The sequence below is a fragment of the Leptosomus discolor genome, chromosome 1 (genome assembly GCF_034619465.1).
Source record: "Leptosomus discolor isolate bLepDis1 chromosome 1, bLepDis1.hap2, whole genome shotgun sequence".
Taxonomy (NCBI): Eukaryota; Metazoa; Chordata; class Aves; order Leptosomiformes; family Leptosomidae; genus Leptosomus; species Leptosomus discolor.
Window position 1 is genome coordinate 93,871,181 of NC_141391.1, and position 20,744 is coordinate 93,891,924.

At 36.4% G+C, this 20,744-nt stretch overlaps 1 protein-coding gene across 1 annotated transcript in view; it reads right to left on the reverse strand.

The window, feature by feature from the left end:
• Positions 1-20,744, reverse strand: part of CFAP47 (cilia and flagella associated protein 47) — a 345,415-nt gene that overhangs the window by 236,023 nt on the left and 88,648 nt on the right. The window contains exon 33 of the mRNA XM_086482089.1: positions 18,577-18,772. Coding sequence (XP_086338215.1) covers positions 18,577-18,772 — 196 coding nt within the window. The remainder of the gene's footprint in view (positions 1-18,576; positions 18,773-20,744) is intronic.

Here is a 20,744-nt window from a genome sequence, read left to right on the forward strand (position 1 = left end):
GTTTCTTCCAACTTCTTTTGCAAAAATACCTATTGCTTAATTTTCTTTTCTTTTTGTTACTGTCTCAGGTCCTAGCTTCTAAATTTAGGGAACACTTTGGACTTCAGCCACCGGTAAGGTTTTCAGATAGACTGCGATCATGTTTCCTCATACAGGACAAATTACATAGCTTTTATTTCACTATACATCCAGAAAGTGTGTTGTTTACCAAGTTTGAAACTTCCCAAGCTGAAAAAAACCCAACCTATATGCTACAGAATCTGAGACGATCAAAAATCTCCTTCATATTATGAGCACATAAATATCTCATTGTTATGATATAAAGAAATGTTATTTTCTTTCAAAAATATTACCACTAAAAGATTAGAAGAATCTTTGTAACACTGAACTGTTATGATGCTAATATAACAATATTCAGAACAGTCCACTATTATCAGCAAAAGAGTTTTGAGACACCAGTACTTGACACAGAAATAATTTAAAAGAATGAAGCATAAAATGTTTTTACAGGTTACAGATTTCAGGCATTTATTTCAAGTCTGTCCTTATGAAGAGCTTCATTCTACAAGACCAAACACATGAAAGCAGGTGCAGAAATCATATGTAAAGGTCTCCACCTTTACAGAAAGAATACCATAAACTAAATGAAAGTTCAAGAAAGAGAAAAGGATATACTCTGAATTTGGAATACAATAGTCTCATTTAGTAGTCAAGAATCCCAAATCTTTTGCCTTCACAAATTAGACGACACTATGCTATAGATGTAACACTTCAATCAGTGTTACTAAGGGTTTAAACTTGAGACAGTAATTTTGGGTATGTTTTGTACCCTATGAACAACAACTATCAAAACCACACTGACTAAGAAGGTAGGCTGTTGTATATTTAAGGTAACCTTATTCACTCCTAAGTACCTTTGGATGTCAGCTGACTTGATGTAACCAAGCAAGTTACTGTCCAAAAGCCAGGCCACAAATCCAAAAAGCAGTCAAAGTGGAAAAAAACATTCCTGAACTTAAACTGAAACAGTGGTAACCACTCCATGTAGTGTTGACCCTATGAATCTTCAAAATGGTTTTCTTTTACTAGCACTTATTTTACTTGAGTTTATACCTCCTCAATTGCCTCTGCCCACCTACTTTTTTTTTTTTTTTTTGATGTTGTGATTGCAAAATCGTAATTAGTGACAGGGAGAAAGTAGCTAGAGATGACATTGCTAATGTCAGATCATAATTTATCAACGTCAGCTCAATTAACTTCAATTGGTCCCCCAAGAAGTACAGTTAAATCAAAGTTGCAAATAAGTAGCTATTGTCAGCTACAGGTATAAATTTGGTTGTGGAACACCTCTTTTACACCAAACAGAGTAGTTGTAAATTTATAAAATTGTTCTATGGTGCTCTATTATTCTTCAGACTAAATTTAAGAGATAAACTATTCAAGAACCAAATAGAAGAAAATAACCATGCAGCAAATCATTAAATAGGAATCACATTCAGGTGGAATCCTATATTAACACAAAGTAAACATTTCAAAATATAATCTCAAATAAAAATTAACTCCAGTAGAGACTAATTTTTAGTACTTGCTTTCATAAAATAAGCTAGCTAACATAGAAGAGAATTTTATCAAACTGTGACTTTATATGTCATAGAGTGAAATTCTTACAGAATTTTCAAAGATTGTTCAAGAATAGCCAGCAGTATAGTTTTTATGTGCATATGCTTTGCACCAGGGTGTGCTGGTTTATTATGATCCCACTAAGACGTCTTCAAGTATCACTGTCAGTTATTGGAGCTAATGCTATAGGGAAAAAGAGGTTATTCTAAATAACCTTACATCCCTTCAGATACTGGGAACCCCAAGCTGTGGAGCATTGGAACTGACCTCCAGCCAAGATGCAGCACACTGCCCAGGTGCAGTCTGTGGGAGGGTTAGCTCTTCTAGGATCTTGTTAAGATGAAATAATTCTGCTAATCATTTCTACTGTCAGATAAAAAAGGATGTTCACGTGAGAACTTCATGCTGCATTTTCAGTTAAAGACAAGGACACACTGGTGGCGTAGTCACTGGTACCAAGTGGGAGCTGCCTACAGGCAGGTCTTCTAGTACAATTATTTGGCTAAGTTTATCCTGTAGCCAAGGGATATGCATTGCATAGCGCAGGCCTGCACCTACCCAAGTTAACTGTTAAGTGGATCACTTAGCTCCTTTATGTACAATGATCTTCCAGTCAGGACCACTACAACATATTAACGGTTTGGCATATTGATGCTATTTGGAAAGAAGCTCCCCAAAATTATTTAATTACAAATTAGCACTCCCTCACCTCCCCACCCACCCCCCCCCCCAAAAAAAAGTACTATTTCCAGAAAATATCAAGAACAAAAGTATTCTTCGTTACCAAGTACTTTGTGAGGAAGTAGCTGGTACAGCTTTAGGATTATCTTTTGCTGATTTTGAAAGGAAAAAAAAAAAAGCTACAGAGGAATTAAGTCTTCCATTAGTGATCCAAAACTGCATTTGAACTACAGGTCAAAAAGAAATATGTAGAAGACAATTCTGTACAGGACTTCTTATGACATGATACATAAAGGAAGTAGACATACAGAAAAAAAAAAATACTCTATAGGGAAAGATCCTTCTTTGTGGCATGAGCACCAAATAGAGAGCCTCAGAAGGATTCACTGTGTTACCAAGAAAGATACTATACACCTAAAACAACCTTACAACCTGCTGCTTTTAGTAGCAGTCAGTTCAGACTAATTTTTTAATTTCATGGTCATGAACAATAATGTGGGAATAAAGCTGGTGTTTGGTCTAACTTACCAAGCACTAGAGATTCAATATTACTCCAACAAAATACATTTAAACAGGGTGCTAGAGACTATTTCTTTAACCGCTACGATAGATGCACTGCTGCAGTGGAAAAAAGAAAGTACAAAACATTCAGTGGGAAAGTAATTGAATATTAATAACTAATTACACTTTAAAAAATAATTGAAACTACAATGAACTCCTGTACCATATTCCAAGTAACGTCTGTCTTTCATGATTCTTTTGTTTATTTATAGAATACAGATGCCTCAGCATCTGAAAAACAAGTGTCTATCACCTCACATCAACTATTTGCAGTTACTTCAGCATATTCATAGAGTTCTAGTAAAAAAGAACAGGAGCAGATGCTGCACAAGCTTACCAACAAAGGCATGTAAATTCACCTGAGCTTAACTCTGTGACATTGACAATGATTTTAGTTTGCCACTTCTTCAGTGTGGTGATGTTTAGGTTTGGATGAAAATCTCTTATTTTTCCCTATTCACACTACAAAGTGACTCCAAATATTATATCAAATGAAATAAAAGATCAACAGGGCAATGAGTTTGAAAGCCAATGGGTGCTGCTGTCCACACCTCTATCTGCAGTGCTCTGCCTCATCCCACTATTCAATCTCTTCCCACCACTGTCTGTTTATACATCCAACTACATTCAAAAAGATGGCTTTCACAACAGTAAGATCTTGGATCTAAACAGGTGTGACTTCGGCCAACGTCTTACCCTTCTCTCCTCTACAAAACCTCTTCACCAAATCAGAAGATAAATAGAAAGCTTACTATAAAAGAATCATTATATAAAATATGTTCTCTCATACACTGTTCCTAAAGTCTCTTTTCTTCTGGAAGGCCCTAAAGTACTATTTTGTTCCATTTTCATTATTAAAAAATAAGCTCTAAGAGCTCAAATAAAAGAACTAGCTTAAAAAGAGAGAGATAAACTGTCTCCTCCCATTTACAGAAAACAACAAGTTTCTTAGAGAACATTCCAAAAAGTTATTTCAAATTATTATCTAAAAAATCTCCTTTTCTGAAGAAAGTTTCTAATCAATTTAGACTTCTAATTATGTTTCTTTTATTGTCATTGTTTCATTAATATGAACAGAAAGAAAACTAAATCAATTTAAATGTTACTCTAAATATTAATGAAATGTATGTTCAGTTAAAAAAATCAAAAACAGTATTTGAAAGATTATTAGAATGAATATTTCATTTTTGTAAGTTTTCAAATCAAAATTAAAACATTTATTTGTAAATTTACAAAGAAAAAAATTCACTGTGTCAGAATTAATTTTTTTCCTATTGTTCAATTGAAACTCTTTTCAAGCAGAAAACTCAAAGTTTAGTGGTCTCTGGTAATTCTGAAGGGCAAGGTACCAAAGACGAAGTCTAAGAATATATAACATCTCTCTATTACCTATGATGGGAACAGAACACAGTAAATATGGGCCTCAACATATAAATTGGGACAGTACTAATTTTAACTAAACTCAGACCTCCATTTTACAAATGTCTACAGTAGCAGACATTAATTTCACCCTAACTCCTTGGTAAACTCCTTGCAGTTACTTCAAAAATATTTATTGTAGTCACTGCAAAAATAAATTAAAAATAGCAAAATAAATTTTTAAAAGCTTCCTTTCTTCCTAAAAAGTTAATCTTTCTAATATAAATCCATCATTTTATTGATCATACTTGGGACCTATAAAATTCAATATTCTTTCTGACTTTTTTTTTTATTAATAGAACTCAGACTCATTCTCAGTATACAATATTGGTATTAAATCACCATTATCACATTTTTATTTTTAACTTTTTAAGAATAACTACTTCAATTTCTTTTTAAATTAGGTCCAATATTGAATTGTTGTTCTGATTAGTCATCTAGATTGATTTGCTCAGTCTGGTTATGGCAACCCATTAAACCATATGCTTTAATCAAAAGGTAAACTTTATTGTTTATCCTATTTTAACTTTAAATCTTACTTTAAGTGTACCATTAGCTACCTTTAGTCTTCCGGTGGGAATATTACTTGAGTGCACTTAAGCAATATCAGTTGTCCCTGGTATCTATGTACTTTCTTCTATCTCCACTAATCCTTTCTTTCATGATAGTAGAATTTGTGTGACAGCAAAGTGGGTGCGGGAAAAAAGATGGCTTAAAAAGAAAGAGCAAAACATTTCTTTACTTTTTAATCTGGATCACAGCAATCCAGTTTACCATGCAGCCACATAAATGGCTGTGCCAGTGGAAATGAAATATGGTATCACTATTGCTTAAAAAGCTGTTGAACTACAGCTTTATAGCCTATGTTAATCAGAGCATGAAGAAAAAAAAAAAAAAAAAAAAAAAAGACCCAAACATGAAGTGGAATATTTTCCCATTTTGACTAATTAAACACTTTTATAAGGATTTTTGTTGTCTTCCAGTTAATCCTTCTACTACCAATTGACCTACCTAACTCAAACACTGGTGAATAAATTAATCAGAAAACAGCACGTATTCTTCCTAATTACATCAAATCTAGCAGAAAATCTACCAGCTAACCACTCTACAATAATTAAGTTTTTAAATATAATTACTCAATTTTACTAGAAATAAACAATGGAAATCAGAAGCCTTACTCACGTTATTTCCCTCTAAGCATATAAATGTATTAAATTTCATTGGTATTGATACTTCTTGAAAAATAAAATAAAGAAAAAACACTAATGGATCTTTAAGGTAAAGATTCTCAGCCACTGTCATCATGAAAACCCGACTTATGGCTGTTGTAGGCCAAAAATAACCTAAAATGTCAATGCTAAACAGGTAGCAGGTAACTGTATTGTTTTGCAGGGGGAAAGGGGGAGAGAAAATTGTCCAAAATTGAACTTCTGAATTCTGAGTCAGATTCCTGCTGCTTGCTAGCTGCATCCCCTAGGGGCTGTTTGCAAATTTTGGTTACACCTAGACTAAAGTGGCATGTACTGAATTCTCCCATTTATGAAGAGGCATGAGACAGAAGCACCAGTTAGGCTGATCACAAGTTATGCCTCTGCACATCGACTATTTAGATTGGGAAAACTGGGGACTTGGAGTTATGGAAAGAAGGGGAGGCCTAAAAGAAGCATTCCCAAAAAGAAGCTGTGATCTTGAAGAGACAACAGGGGACTGGAAAGAATCTGAACTTCCTAACTGGAGGAAAGATCTTGGAAGTGGGAGAAGATCCTGAAGATCAGAAGGATGCATAGAGACAAGTGCCAGCGGATGCCCAGGGACTTTGAAGAGTGACATCTGGGACTGGTAACTGTAAGCAGTGGCACAGCATGAATTGACACAACTTTTGCCTGATCTTCTCAGACAAGTAGCAACCTCCCTGCCAGGGAGGGAGTTTGAGACCTTCTAAATATATTGTGGAGCAATGTGGAGTGTGTGAAATCAATAAATAGGATGAGAGCTCTGAACTTTCTGGTTCTTCAATAAACCTGAGTATCCTGATCCATCACAGGCTGTCTCACCCATGACAATAGGTGAAAATACCTCATAAAAGAAAATAATCAAGCAGGATTAACTTGGAGTGGATGTGCAGTCATTCTTATGTATCATACTCAAGACATTTACTACAGTTACAGAAAGCTGAAATATACTTTGAGAGACCTCTGTAAGTGATCTAAAATGACAGTAGTTTTGTTTCAGTTGTTGATCCCACTCAGCACTGAAGGAAGTAACATTCATGCTTAATTCATTGATTTGGGACTAAGATAATTCCTGGATTTATTTATTTTTAATAGGAAATTTTATTTTTAACTTGTGATTGCATCATGTGGCATGCATGCAGTAACAAAGCATAACAGCATTGTCCTCATCTACCACACGTTTAACCAACTCTTGAAGATATACTTCTTTCTTTTCTCACAGAGCATTTCTAGATAGAAGCAGCAAAGTTTTGTCATGGCATTCTTACTATTCATTTCCATATTGAACACTTTTTATTATTATTTTAAATGTTCAGATCTGTTGAGTTTTTAAAAATTTTATGGCCTTTAATAGTTCCTGAAACACATTTTACATTATTTAATACATAGTCTCACTCCTAATTCATCCTGAATGTAGAAAAATCAGATTTGTCAAAACCAAATTTTATGTGGGAATGTTTTCAGATTTACATGTTTTCCCTCTCTTCTCCCACAAAAAGAAAGAAAAGAACAAACTACCTCAAACTACCTTCACAGTCACTCTTTGGGTTGTATTTGGTCTTCCCCTGATGAATCAATAGCACACAAGGTTACAGGGGTGTTACGGAGGTTTTGCAGTGCTTTTTTTGCCATAATACTTCTTCGCTTTCATTAAAACAAAAATAAATGTCTTTACATTTATATGATTAGTTTCAAGCCTCAGGATTTTTTGCAGGATATGAAAACTATTTTCCACATGGAGATAAACAAGGAAACATCTGTAATGATTCTACATAAAAATGACAAGCAATCTATTAGCTGGCAAAATAGCAAGCAACAGTCACCATAAACTCCTCTAGGTCAATTTTTTTCTATTTCTTTGACAGGTAGAAGATACTGTGACAAAGGAAAAATATTAGATATTTTAACTTCAGTAAGACTTTGGTCACGTTCTCTCTCATAAGGAAGCAAGGAGAAGGTAGTCGAGGAAAAAGGTACTGCTAGGTGGAGCACAAAACTCGAGGAAGAACAGTAAGCCTAACTATCAGCTGCCCACAAATCAAACTGCAAAGGCCTAGATTGTATACTATTCAATATTTTCATTTGCAACTTGGAAAACAGCATAAAACTACTTTAGTCCAATCTGGAGATATCAAGCAGGCTAAAGATTTGACTCTGGGAAGAAGGATGGGTTGACAAGTACTCATGAGGAAAGGACTAGAATTTAAGCTCTTGAACAACTGCAGTAATGATCTGAAACAAATGGGACGAAATCCAATAATGATGCATGCAGCGTACTACACTTAATTAAGAATAATTCATTACGCAAGCACTAGATGGAAAACTGGATAGATGGAAATTCTGTAGAAAAGAATCTGGGATAACAGCAAATCTCATACTGGTGCAGAAAAAGTAAATGCTTTACTCAGGTGCATAAATAGGAGAGTTGTATGTTAAGCAGGTAGACTGATTCTTTCGCTTCTATTCAGTTCTAGTAAAGTCTCACTTGGTATAAAACCCAGTAATTGGCACCAAACTTCAAGACAGATATGGCTCAAATGAGAGTTTACCAGAAAACAAACAAGCTGAGTACACAGAAAGACTGAAAGAATGGAATTGTTTTGCCAAGGGCAGGGAGAGGGAATAACCAAAGCAGAATGTAATAATTTGTGAATATGTATAAAGCTACTAGAAAAGTAAAGATCCAATGCACATCACATTTTAGAAGAGAAAGGATGGACTTAAACTCTAGCAGGGGAAATCTTGGGTTATGTTAGACAATAGGAAAATCTTTCAATTGGAAATGAGTGGGAAATACTGCCAGATATTGCCTAAAGTGGACCATGAAATCTCCATTTTCAGTGATTTTTATAACAGTCTAGGCAAATACCTGTCCAGTACACTACAGGTATAGTCAGTTTAGTCTTTCCACATGAGATTATTTCTGTTATCTTTCTCCCTTTCCTACCTTCTGTGCTTTACTGTGGGTTTTATTTCAAGTTTCGTTTTTATTAACTGATCCATCAGTACGCTTTATCTGACTGACTTCCTAAGGCAAGAAGTAAAGTAAGTTGGTAACAAAATACCTCTTTGAAGATAGGTAGTAGCGTTTTTATTCAAAGAAACAGCCCAGACAAATGGCTAATTGGATCAAGATTCCCAGCAGTCTCTGAAGCCATTGTGTCCAATAGATATAAAGTTCAACATTTTACTGTTTCAAAATAGTTAACTCATCCCACTGCTAACAGTGAATATGAAATCTTTAAAGCTGTTGGCCCCCCAGGAAAATATGATATCCAATCTTATTCTAAATAGACAGATGAAGGCATTATTTGGCATCAGTCCTGCAAGAAAATAAAAACAGTACAAAATTGTGGGGAAGCCAACATAATGATCATCTTTCTGGTAGAAGAACACAGTTTATTTCTCAAAAAAACCTCCCCCTACACTTAAAAAACTCTTCCACCACACACACCACATTACTTTTGTTCTGGAAAAAAAATGGCCATGAAAAATTACCATTAAACTTAAAAGAAAAATTCTAATAGAAAAGGAAAAAAAAGCTGTAACACAGAAGTATGATGTATTGGTATTATCCGGAAAAGAAGATCATCCAGAAAGAACAAAATGGCCTTATACCATGCAGTAAAACTGTTAAAGGATCAGATTTGGTTTAATCTATTAAGTGTAAGAGTTATTTTATATAAAAAAAAATAAGAACAGCAATAAATCTTTAAAGAAAGTACTGTCTTTCTTGTGAAGATGTTCTATTGTTTTCACAAGCAATAAAAAAGTTAAATTCTTGCTATCAGTTGCAAAATGAACTGATATATGTCTAAGGAGGCACAACAGACATCTTCACAAATGATAAATCTTCTGTTAAGTAGCCACAAGCAATCTTTCAAATTCTGAATTATTGAAAAACAGAGGAAAAAAAATATATAGGTTAGGTTAATATTCTATAAAACTTTCCAAATAAACCTAATACATTCACATAAAAATCTTGAAGCTGATTACCTTTAACGATCAAAGGTATGAAATGGCAATTTATAAGAAATTAATAAATTAGACTATGGAACTACAAAGGAAAGGTAACAATTGAGCGGTGATACAACAGCGGTCGTTATAGGTAGCCGTGACTCTGAGAACGGGAACCAGACATTATTGTTAAATAGCTTAGTGGAATACACAAATTTGTCAGTAAAGGAAGTACCAAATTACAGTATTAAGCAGCAAGCTCAAAACAAAATATTTTACAGACAGCATAGATTTTAAACCTACTTACTGCTTCAGAATGGTGTGATGCTAGAAGTTTGCACAGGTTCAAACTACAATCAAACAAACTCATAGAATAAAAATCCAGTACAACCTTATAGAACTTCCACCTCTGTCTCAATTAGTCTTGAATTTCAAACCAGGAAGTCTCAGAGTACATATAAAATATTGCCATATGTTTGCACTGTTGCTCATCTCCCTGGAGGTGTTTAAGAGACAGGTAGATGTTGTACTAAGGGACATGGTTCAGTGGTGTTGATAGAGCTAGGACAAAGGTTGGACCCGATGATCTTGAAGGTCTCTTCCAACCAAAACTGTTCTATGATCTTCTATTGGAAGTAGAATACTGAGCTAGACAGATCTTTCAACTACTACAGTATGTCCTCTTTAATGCAAATTACTACAATAACAATGGTTTATAATATTATATAACAACTTTCTATTCTAGGATCTCAAAATCTCTAGAGGTGGAACTAATCTATAGCCATAATAATGCCTATAGTGCTGTTTCAATAGCTTAAATCTGGTACTGAATAATACAAACATTTACCGAAGAAATGCGTAGCAATAACCTTTTCTGTAAGTGCTGACATTAGAACCAGGACAAGGTTTAAAATGTTGGTAATGAAGTATACAATAAAGAGCATAAGATGAATGGAAATATGCCTTTGGATATCTTTTGGAAAAGGCTATTATGTTTTTCCTAAAATGTATTTAGAATTAAAATAATAATAATGTATCTACCTTCTGCACATACAGCAGGTGAGGCTACATTTATCTTAACATTGAAAACCAAGAAGTCTTTTATTAGAGACTTGTAGGGAAAATACAGTCCCTGCTTCAGACAGGATACTACAAGCCTTGCTCACCAAAGCTGATAATTATTCTTCTAAGAACTCCTGAAATATCAGGGACAGATCAATTTAATACCACTGTCAATTCATAACAATTCTAAGCAGAAAAGTTCAAGAAACACCACATGGGGCAATGACAGAAAAATGGATACACTGAGGATAGATATCATTTTCCCATCTGGTGCAGAAGGCTTTCACCCTGAGGCATGAACATTTGCCTTTCTACTCCTAAAAAAATGTACTGATCATCTTTCGCTATCTACGCAGTTCTGTTTTATTTTCACTGATTCTTATCTCAAATAGTATCTTAAATTGACAAATTCCTTAGATTTTTATGCACCACATAAGAATAGTGTTACCTTATATCAATCTCCATTTTATTGCTTTTCAACAGAAAGTTTCCATTTGTAACGAGAACTAGTTTTTAAATCACTGAATGGTACTAAAAGCCTCTAGATTAAAATGTCACCTTCAACATTATTTTTTTATCATGGCATTTTACTTACAGATCACTTTGATTTAAAATGCAATAAATCACAGCAATTCATTACAGCATACCTGGTTTGTATACTGGCTTCAGAATGAATACTATAATTCCTGCATCATCTTATGCAGTCAAGGAAAAAAAAAGTTAAATACTGTTCTCAATGAAATTCACTGATAGTTACAACGAATTAACAGAACCTTTTTCAATCTTCATAGTCTGAAATATGTTTTTTCCCCACAAAATATCTGAATTTGTATTACTAAATCCACAGCTATACCATACTCAAGCTACATATTTGTTATGCACCGTAGATGCAGCATTAATTACACAAATAATCAGAAAGCTTAATTATCCCAATTATACAAATGCTGCAAAGTGGCCTTGTTTAGCTGAAAGTAGAAGAGCTGTCTAGGCATCTCAATGTGTATTGTAATTAAAGAAACAATTTTTTTTCCTAAATATTTACCCGATTACTCCTATTTAGGTCATTTAGGTTTTTGAGGGTCTACATATATGTATATACACATATACATTTTTATATATAAGCACACATGTCTATACACACAAATATACGTAAGCATATATGTATATTCGCAAATATATACAGCCCTAAGAGTTAGGGTTTTTTGAAAGATCTTTTTAACAGTTTTCCAAATACGAGCAAATTGAATCTTTTCAATATAGGGCTCCAAGGACTATCCTTCTTCATACATTTTTTTCCCTGAAGCTGCATAATGCTAGCCAATCTAAAAAAGTAAAACTGTACAAACCAAATATTTTTATACTACTCCAAAGTCTAAAAAGCTAAATTAAACATGGAGTTTCACTTATTTTTCAACTGCATATGAACTTAAAACTCAGGAAAACAATTCTTTTTCTCTTTTCTATTAAATAAAATCCTGATATGCTCTTGTGGGTTTTTCAGCTACAGGGAACGAGGTATGATGCAATTCTTAAACATGGAGTATTCAGGATGACTAAGAAAAGTAAGTAGGACCGAAAAGCCTACTTACTGGACTTCATATTTACATATAATGTTTCATCCTTATGTTCTGCTGTGCAAATCATGAAATAAAACACAGACAAATGGTTAAAAACTTTGCTAATTTATATTTTGGGAAAAAATTTCCAGGATTTATCACTCAAGAACAATATTCTCTCGTAACATTTTGTTGGAAGTCAGATTTGTGATACTCATGATGGCAGTTCATTAGATAGTTACTTCCTCTTCTTTAATTCAGCTTTTTATCAAGTGTGTAAAAAGCAAGATTTGTTCTTTGGGAAAATCCTGGTTTGCAGCAATCTTAACTGAAAGAAAACTTACATGAAATTACATAAGATTTTTCCCTTCTACCATTCAAAGGTAAAAAAAATATCCTTTAGGTCTTCTTTCTTAATTGTCTCCAAGATCAAATTGAGCAGCAAGAGTTGATGGACTCCACAAATAACCTTTCTAAAAACCGGGGAAAGAAGGGAGAGGGAAGAGGTGAGGAAAAATTCATGAAAACAACAGAAAGAAAAGAGTGTCCTTTTTAATTGCTATACTTGAAACAACCTTACTTAAATGTTCTACAGAATCAGTTTTAAAACAAAAATTCTACTTAATTTTCATATAATTTTGTGAAGACATGTCATCTCACACTATAATCTCTGCTTCCTCAACCATTTTACTGGAGATAACATGCTAATTTGATACCAACTTCTTTTTTTAAAAAGCCAGGAAAAAAACCCACCTCACTTACAGTGAAGTGAATAAAATGCATGAAAATCAAAACATTCGCACTTGGAAGAATCTTGAGAGGTGTTACTATGCCTAACATTGTCAGGAAAACCTATACTGGCATTGGGTTAGCATTTCTCTTTCCTCTTAAGCAGAATTTCCCTTCTAAGCAGATTTTCCAGTAAAATGAAAATGTATCTACTCTGGAGACAGCTCTTACATCTCAGACTTAGACTGATTGTTCAGATATTGACATTCTGGAAGGACCTTGTTCAGGTCAACACATTGGAGGGAAGGGAGGCCATCCAGAGAAACCTTGACAGGCTTCAGAGGTGGACCTATGCCGACCTCATGAAGTTCAACAATGCCAAGTGCAGCACCTGGGTCAGGGCAATCCCAAGCACAGATACAAGCTAGGTGATGAGTGGATCAAGAACAGCCCTGTGGAGACAGACTTGGGGCTGTTGGTGGATGAAAAACTAAATATGAGCCAGCAATGTGCACTCGCAGCCCAGAAAGCCAATCGCATCCTGGGCTGCATCAACAGAAGCGTGGCCAGCAGGTCGAGGGAGGTGATTCTCACCCTCTACTCTGCTCTGGTGAGACCCCACCTGCAGTGCTGTGTTCAGCTCTGGGGCCTCCAGCGCAGGAAAGACATGGACCTGCTTGAGCGGGTCCAGAGTTGGGCCACGAAGATGACCAAGGAGCTGGAGCACTTCCCCTATGAGGACAGGGTGAGAGAGTTGGGCTTGTTCAGCCTGGAGAAGAGAAGGCTACGGGGAGACCTTACAGCGGCCCTCCAGTGCTGAAAGGGGGCTACAGGAAAGGTGGGGAGGGACTCTTGATCAGTGAGTGTGGTGATAGGACAAAGGATACTGGTTTCAAACTGAAAGAGGGGAGATTTCGATTAGATATTAGGAAGAAATTCTTCACTGAGAGCGGTGAGACACTGGCACAGGTTGCCCAGAGAAGCTGTGGCTGCCCCCTCCCTGGCAGCGTTCAAGGCCAGGTTGGACGGGGCATTGAGCAACCTGGTCTGGTGGGAGGTGTCCTTGACCATGGCAGGGGGGTTGGAATGAGATGGTCTTTAAGGTCCCTTCCAACCCAAACCATTCTCTGATTCTATGATGATATCACAGAATTTACTGGCTGTCATAGTCTCTAATAATTCTGTATTAAACATAGAATTATCTACTCTTCACAAAATCCTCCTGGGATATCCTTTTCTTCCCCAAAACATAATTTAGCTATTTCACCGTGGCAAGAGTCACAATTATCAAAGAAAAGACATACAGCTTCTCAGGTGGCAATTTAATTCACTAATTTGCAAAACTTTCTTCTGTTTAGGAAGTACATGTTTTAAATTATGGCATTCCAATACCCTAGTAACTTTTTAAGGTTTTTCCCTGACTCATTTTTTCACACTAATAGCAGTTAGTCTTTCAGAGAGAAATGTTGAAAAGAAATGTGAAGATAAGGAATGGTAGAAGGTAAACTGAAAATTTACTGCACTCAAATAATTCATGCTTCCTCTCCTATCATTACTATTGCCCATATAACGCCTTAAGTGAGCACTGAATCTTATATTTCTTGTATAATTAAGCTTTCAGCAGAATAGGTAAAGCTATATTTTGCAGTTTTACAGCTTTTGGTCTGACGCTTCAACATTTGGTTTCCATTTTATTGTCAATAAGATATATTATAAGCTCGCTCCCCCCCAAAACATATGCCAAGCTGCTTTTAAAACATTTAAATTTTAGTGGCAGTAAGGGCAGAAGATGTGGAGATAGTAAACTCCTTGATAATGTTCTTTCAAAGCTATTGAGATGTTAATTCTTGCAAGAGAAGAGTTCTGATGAATGACATAGTTATCTTCAACTTTAGAAGGAAGTAATAAAGATGTATATTTAAAACCTCTCTGCACTGCAGTAGTTTAGGCTTGGCTCACTGTCACATTCCACTTTAAGTAGATTAGGTATCAAAGGAAAGATTGAGAAATGTGGCCTGGATAGATCTTCGTTTATTTGGTAGGAATGGATCACCCAACAGACTAGTTTGAGTTGAAAGCAGTCCAGTCAAGACATATTGCTAGACAAGGCTAATTCTTTATTCAAAGCAGTATGTTTGGAAGATAATATGCAGGCACATATATGTTAAGTAAAAATGGTAATCGCTCTCCGATCTGGACTGTAGCGAGAATAAAAGAACTAATCCCCCTCTTAAAATTAGTGATATTGGGCAAATGATAACAACAAAAAACAAAAATTGCAGATATTTGGGACTTTAAGTTGTGTGAACATTCGCTATACTTTGACTGATGCTTTTCCTTACGACACTTTTAACTGTTCCTCTAAAAAAGCCAGTTTAAATGTTTAATTTAAGGCTAACATGACTAAAATATCACGATATGTAAGTATAAATTTGATGATTAACCTTAATATAATAAAATTGAAAGGCCCAACATGTATCAGAACATTAAATCTGCTGAGATATGTAAGTTCTTCTCCAGTGTACGATCTTCGGACAGATTCAGTCTAATGACCCCTGAGGTACATTACTGGTGACCAGCCTCCAGCCAGACTTCGTGCCGCTGACCATAACCCTTTGGGCCTGGCAGTTCAGCCTCATTTCAGTCCACCTCACTGTCCTCATATCTAGCCTGTACTTCATGAGGTTTTTTATGAGGATGTTACGGGAGGCTCTTGAAAGCCTTGCCAAAGTTGAGATAAACCACATCCACCACTCTCCACCTGTCCACTGAGTTAGTCATGACATTGTGGAAGGCAATCAGGCTAGTCAAGTATGATTTCTTCTTTGTAAATTCATGCTGCCTATGCTCAAACAATTTCTTGTCCTTCATAAGTTTGGAAATGGTTTCTGAGATTATTTACTCCATCACCATCACAAGAAACAAGATGAGGCTGACTGGCCCGTAGCTCCCAAGATCCTTCTCCTTCCAGACAGAAATGACATCTGCTTTCTTCTAAACCTCTTCGAACTTCCCTGATTGTCCTGACCTTTCCAACGTGGCCTCATGATGACATTGCCCAGCTCCCTCAGCACTTGGTAGATCCCATCAGGTTCTATGGACTTGTGTTTGTCCAATTTGTTTAAATGCTTCCTAACCTGATCCTCCTCCACCAAGGCTAAGTCTTCTTTGCTCCAGACTTTCTGATTCATCTCAAAAGTCTGGGATCGCTCAGTGACAGTCTTACCATTAAAGACCAAGGCAAAGAAGACATTGAGTACCTCAGTCTTTTCTGTGTCCTTTGTCATCAGATAGTCTGTCTTATTTAGCAAAAAGAACAGCACAGTAGACAACATCAATTCATTCTGAGGCAGTAAAAACAAAAAAGTAAGAGGAAAGTGAAGGTTAAAACAAAGGATTCAAAGAATATTGAGGTAGGTCATCTGTGGAAGAGAACAGTATAAGAACACATAGTTAAGAACTTTTAGAATCCAGAGGTATAATACTGAGACTATTAATTTCATAATTTGTCAGAATTTTCTCTATTTTTTTAAAAATTATTGTATCTTTAGCAGCACTCATTTATGTAATTTTGTGAGAGAAATGGAAATAGAGGCAAAACAAAAGGGCATGCTCATGTGCATACACTCAGCTATTTCTGTGTGGCCTCTAGCAAACGGAATATAGAAGTCATAAAACAAAAAAACTATATATAAGTCAATATATCAAGACAGTATCTGTAACTTCCCACACACAGAAAGTATGTATAATCTCTGCATTTTCATTCCAATCTTGCACTTCTCTAAAAGAAGAAAAGTGTAATTAAGTGAAATGGTAAGAGAAAACTGTAATGCAGATACATCTCCCCCGCATTAACCACAAAATTCATCTTCACCCGTGACCCAGAGGCAAATCTGCAACCAGGTCTGCACAAATGAATACATTAACCTACTGAGTTATCTGTCCTAATAGTATGGTGTGATAGAAGTTGTTATTTTCTGAGAACCCATATATTGTAATTATTATTTTGAGGTGCCAATTTTAGGGAGCTTTTAGAACCAAATAATTGTAAAAAAACCTACTTTACAATTGCTGATAACCATATGACAAGTCATTAAAAAAACAAACTCATTCTAATACTCTAATTTATTACGCACTTTTAGGCAACTAAAACAAGACTTTCAGTAACTGGCTCCTTAAAATGCATCATCAATAGATATTCCATCTGGACTGAGATATTTGGGATATTTTGTCTGGTAGTGTCCATTAGATCTGCAATTTATGGTTCAGACTCACTCCTCTCATCTTTAGACATTATAACTCAATTCAAAATTTAATGTCAAATAAGATGCATTTTGACGTTCATATTCTCCTCACTGAGTTCCCACACGCCAGAGCAAGGCTAGGCATGCCTCAACATCTAGGTATTACTAGAGTCTACAATAAAGAGAACAGACAGTGGAGTTGAGGAATATATTCATGCAGCATTTGCGGTGAGCAACACTGGCCATGTAGCTAGCCATTCCTTCCGCAAGTTGTCATCTATACATGTAGGACTCAGACAACACTGAGCAGACCAGAGTGCTTTTAACTAACATGACTACCTCAGCTCCCCCAAAGTAGGCACTAGACACAGATAATAAGAAAATAATACATTGCAAATACACCTACTTACTGTAGGGCTTGTTACTTTAGATAGGGAAGTTCCCTGAGTTAATCATAAAATCAGACCCAACAACAGCTAGAAATCTATTTCTATTAGATATAGGGAGTATAGACTGACCTTTCAATCTTATCAGCAGAATTATTCAACACATTTGAGAATATCTAGTATAATCTGCTTCTGTGCAGTAAAATGAGAAAAGCAAAGGGATATTCAAAACATATGCAAGGTAGAGAATATGCCCAAATGGGACTCATAGAAGATGATATGCAAATAGATTATCCATAATTCAGACAGGTCAGAAGTCGCTCAGGACAAAAATGATACTAGACAATCTTTTCCACATGTAGCATACAAGGCATTCTGGAATCTTTCCCTGATCATCGCCAGACTGCCCTTTCTTGGTGTCAATTACCCATCCAAAATTAATGCTGAAAGAGAATCAAGTTAGGGTCAAGAAGCAAAAGTTAGAAAACATACAAGGAAATAAAAGCAATAACTTCTACTTGTTGAATAGTTTTACCAGATTTGAATACCAGAACTGCCTAGGTCAGCCTGAAATAGAAGAGGTCATTATGTCTAACTTTACCCAAGTGATCATGAGGTGTCAAAATGATCTCACAAATAGGACAAGATTTATAATCTGGAACCTTGGTCTTCATTACCTTCCCAAATGACATTAGAGTAAAGGCAATAGAAAAAACATTCTAAAAATTCTGAAAAGCTAGCTTTCAAACACACCTTTATAAGCACAAATACTAACTGTATGTGACTATAAACAGGAAGATCAAGAGAAAGATTACTGTAGCACTTCCTTCCTGAGATTATTAATGGAAAAAAGAAAGCAGGAAGGTCCACCACCCTTCACCCTTTATGCCTAGTTAGAAACTGTAAGAACACAAAGAATACAGAAGATATTTCATGAACAGCACCACTCAAAAGACGCTGGTATTGGAATACAGAAACACAAGGAAAGGAAATACATATGGGTAGGCAATAACTTGGCCCCCAAAAATACTTTCAGTGGCAAGTTGTCACAATATCTCTATGAATAATAATTTTAAACGCCTACAAAAAGAGCATTAGAAGGAATAATACAGTAAAAGAATAATGTCACCTTTTTGACAATCTTTCCATATAGTTTTTCGATTCTTCTCATAATGTTTATTCAACCAGGTGAGGATGGTTTGTTCGTATGGAGAATATATATTACTGGATAAAGGTTCTGATTTTATTCTTGGCATGTTCTGCACTCTTTCCAAGCTGAACAGATCAGTGATACCATGTGAAGAAACACGTGGAAGAACAAACACCTGAAATTAGAAAAAGTGTTTTAAGCACAAACTGTAAAAAGAACGATTTCAAGTTGAATGATAAAAAACCCCATCGTTTCAAACTCAAAAGGTTTTCTAATTTAGAAAAGGTTTAAGCGATTACACATTAGTGTAAATGTATAACACACAAGGGAACAGATTTGCTGAGGTTTTAGGGAAACCCTGAAGCTTTCAAATGGTGTTGGGAGTCCGGAGATGTCCTAGCCAACAGGAAACTGGCAAATATTGTCCTAATTTTAAAGAAGGGAAAGAGGGAAGACCCTGGTAATTACAGGCCTGTCAGCCTCACTTCAGACCATGGTAAAATTATGGAGAAGGTTATTCTGGGAGTTGTTGAAAAACACTTTAGAGACAACACAGTCATTGGTCATAGCCAGCATGGGTTCATGAGGGGAAAGTCCTGCTTAACCAACTCAATTTCCTTTTATGAGAAGGTCACCTATGTAGTTGACCCCAGGAAGCCAGTAGATGTCTGGGGTTTGGATTCTAGCAGAGCTTTTGAATCTCTCACAGTATCCTTCTAGACAAAATGTCCAGCACGCACCTAGACCAGTCCATAATACAATGGGTGAATAATTGGCTAACAGGTTTGGCTTAAAGAGTTACAGTAAATGGGATCACATCAGGCTGGCAGCCAGTCACCAGTGGGGCTGCTCAGGGCTCAAATTTAGGGCCAGTGCTCTTTAAAGTTTGTATAAATGGTCTGGACACAGGATTCAAATGTATGTTAAGTTTGCCGATGATACTAAATTAGAAGAAGCTGTGGACTCCTCAAGGGTAGAGTGGTTCAACAGAGAGATCTGGATAGACTGGAGAGCTGGGCAATCATCAACTGTATTAAATTTAACAAGATCAAAAGCCATATTCTACACCTGGGACAGGGTAATCGTGATTATACGCACAAAATGGGGGATGAGAAGCTGGAGAGCAGCCCCACAAAAAGAGATCTGAGGGTCTGGGTTGATGGCAAGTTGAACATGAGTCAACGGTGTGCCCTGCCAGCTGAAAGGGCCAACCATGTCCTAGGGTGCATCAAGCACAGCATAGGTAGCTGGCTGAGGGAAGTGATTGTCCCACTCTACACTGCACTGTGGCTGCACCTACTGGGTACAGTTTTGGGCCCCTCAGTATACAGACATCAAAATTATTAGAGTGTGGCCAGAGGAAGGCCACCAAGATGGTGAAAGGTCTCGAAGGCAAGAGTTACAAGGAGCAGCTGAGGTCACTTGGTTTGTTCAGTCTGGAGAAGAGAAGGCTGAGGAGTGACCTCATCACTGTCTACAACTCCCAGCTCCCTCAAGGGGGGCAGCAGAGGCGGAGGTGCTGATCTCCTCTCTCTGGTGACCGGTGATAGGACATAAGGAAATGGAATAAACACATGTATAAAATATATAGGAAATATCTAGAAGTTAATAGCAAAAATTTTATCAAATACATTTGATTTTTTTTTTCCCCCCAACTAAAATGGCAGCATAGAAAAGGGCGTCTGAAGGAGGAACACAGAACTTGATTTTCAAGATCACGAAGTTACCAGCTTTAATTCCATCTTCCCTCACCAAAGAGGTGTCAGGCCTGATCATCTTGACCAGCGACTAAGACTATCAAGGACCATGGCCATAAATGCTAACTACACTGCATCAGCTCCATAGTGCCATAGAACGGTTTGGGTTGGAAGGGACCATCTAGTTCCAACCCCTGCTGCCACAGGCAGGGACACTTTCCACTAGACCAGGTTGCTCAAAGCCCCATCCAACCTGGCCTTCAACACTGCCAGAGATGGAGCATCAACAACTTCCTTAGGCAACCTGTTCCAGTGTCTCACCACCCTGAGGGTGAAGAACTTCTTCCTTGTATCTAGTCTAAACCTGCTCTCTCCCAGCTTTCAACCATTACCCCTCGTCCAATCACTGCAGGCCCTTATAAAAAGTACCTCCCCAGCCTTCTTGTAGGC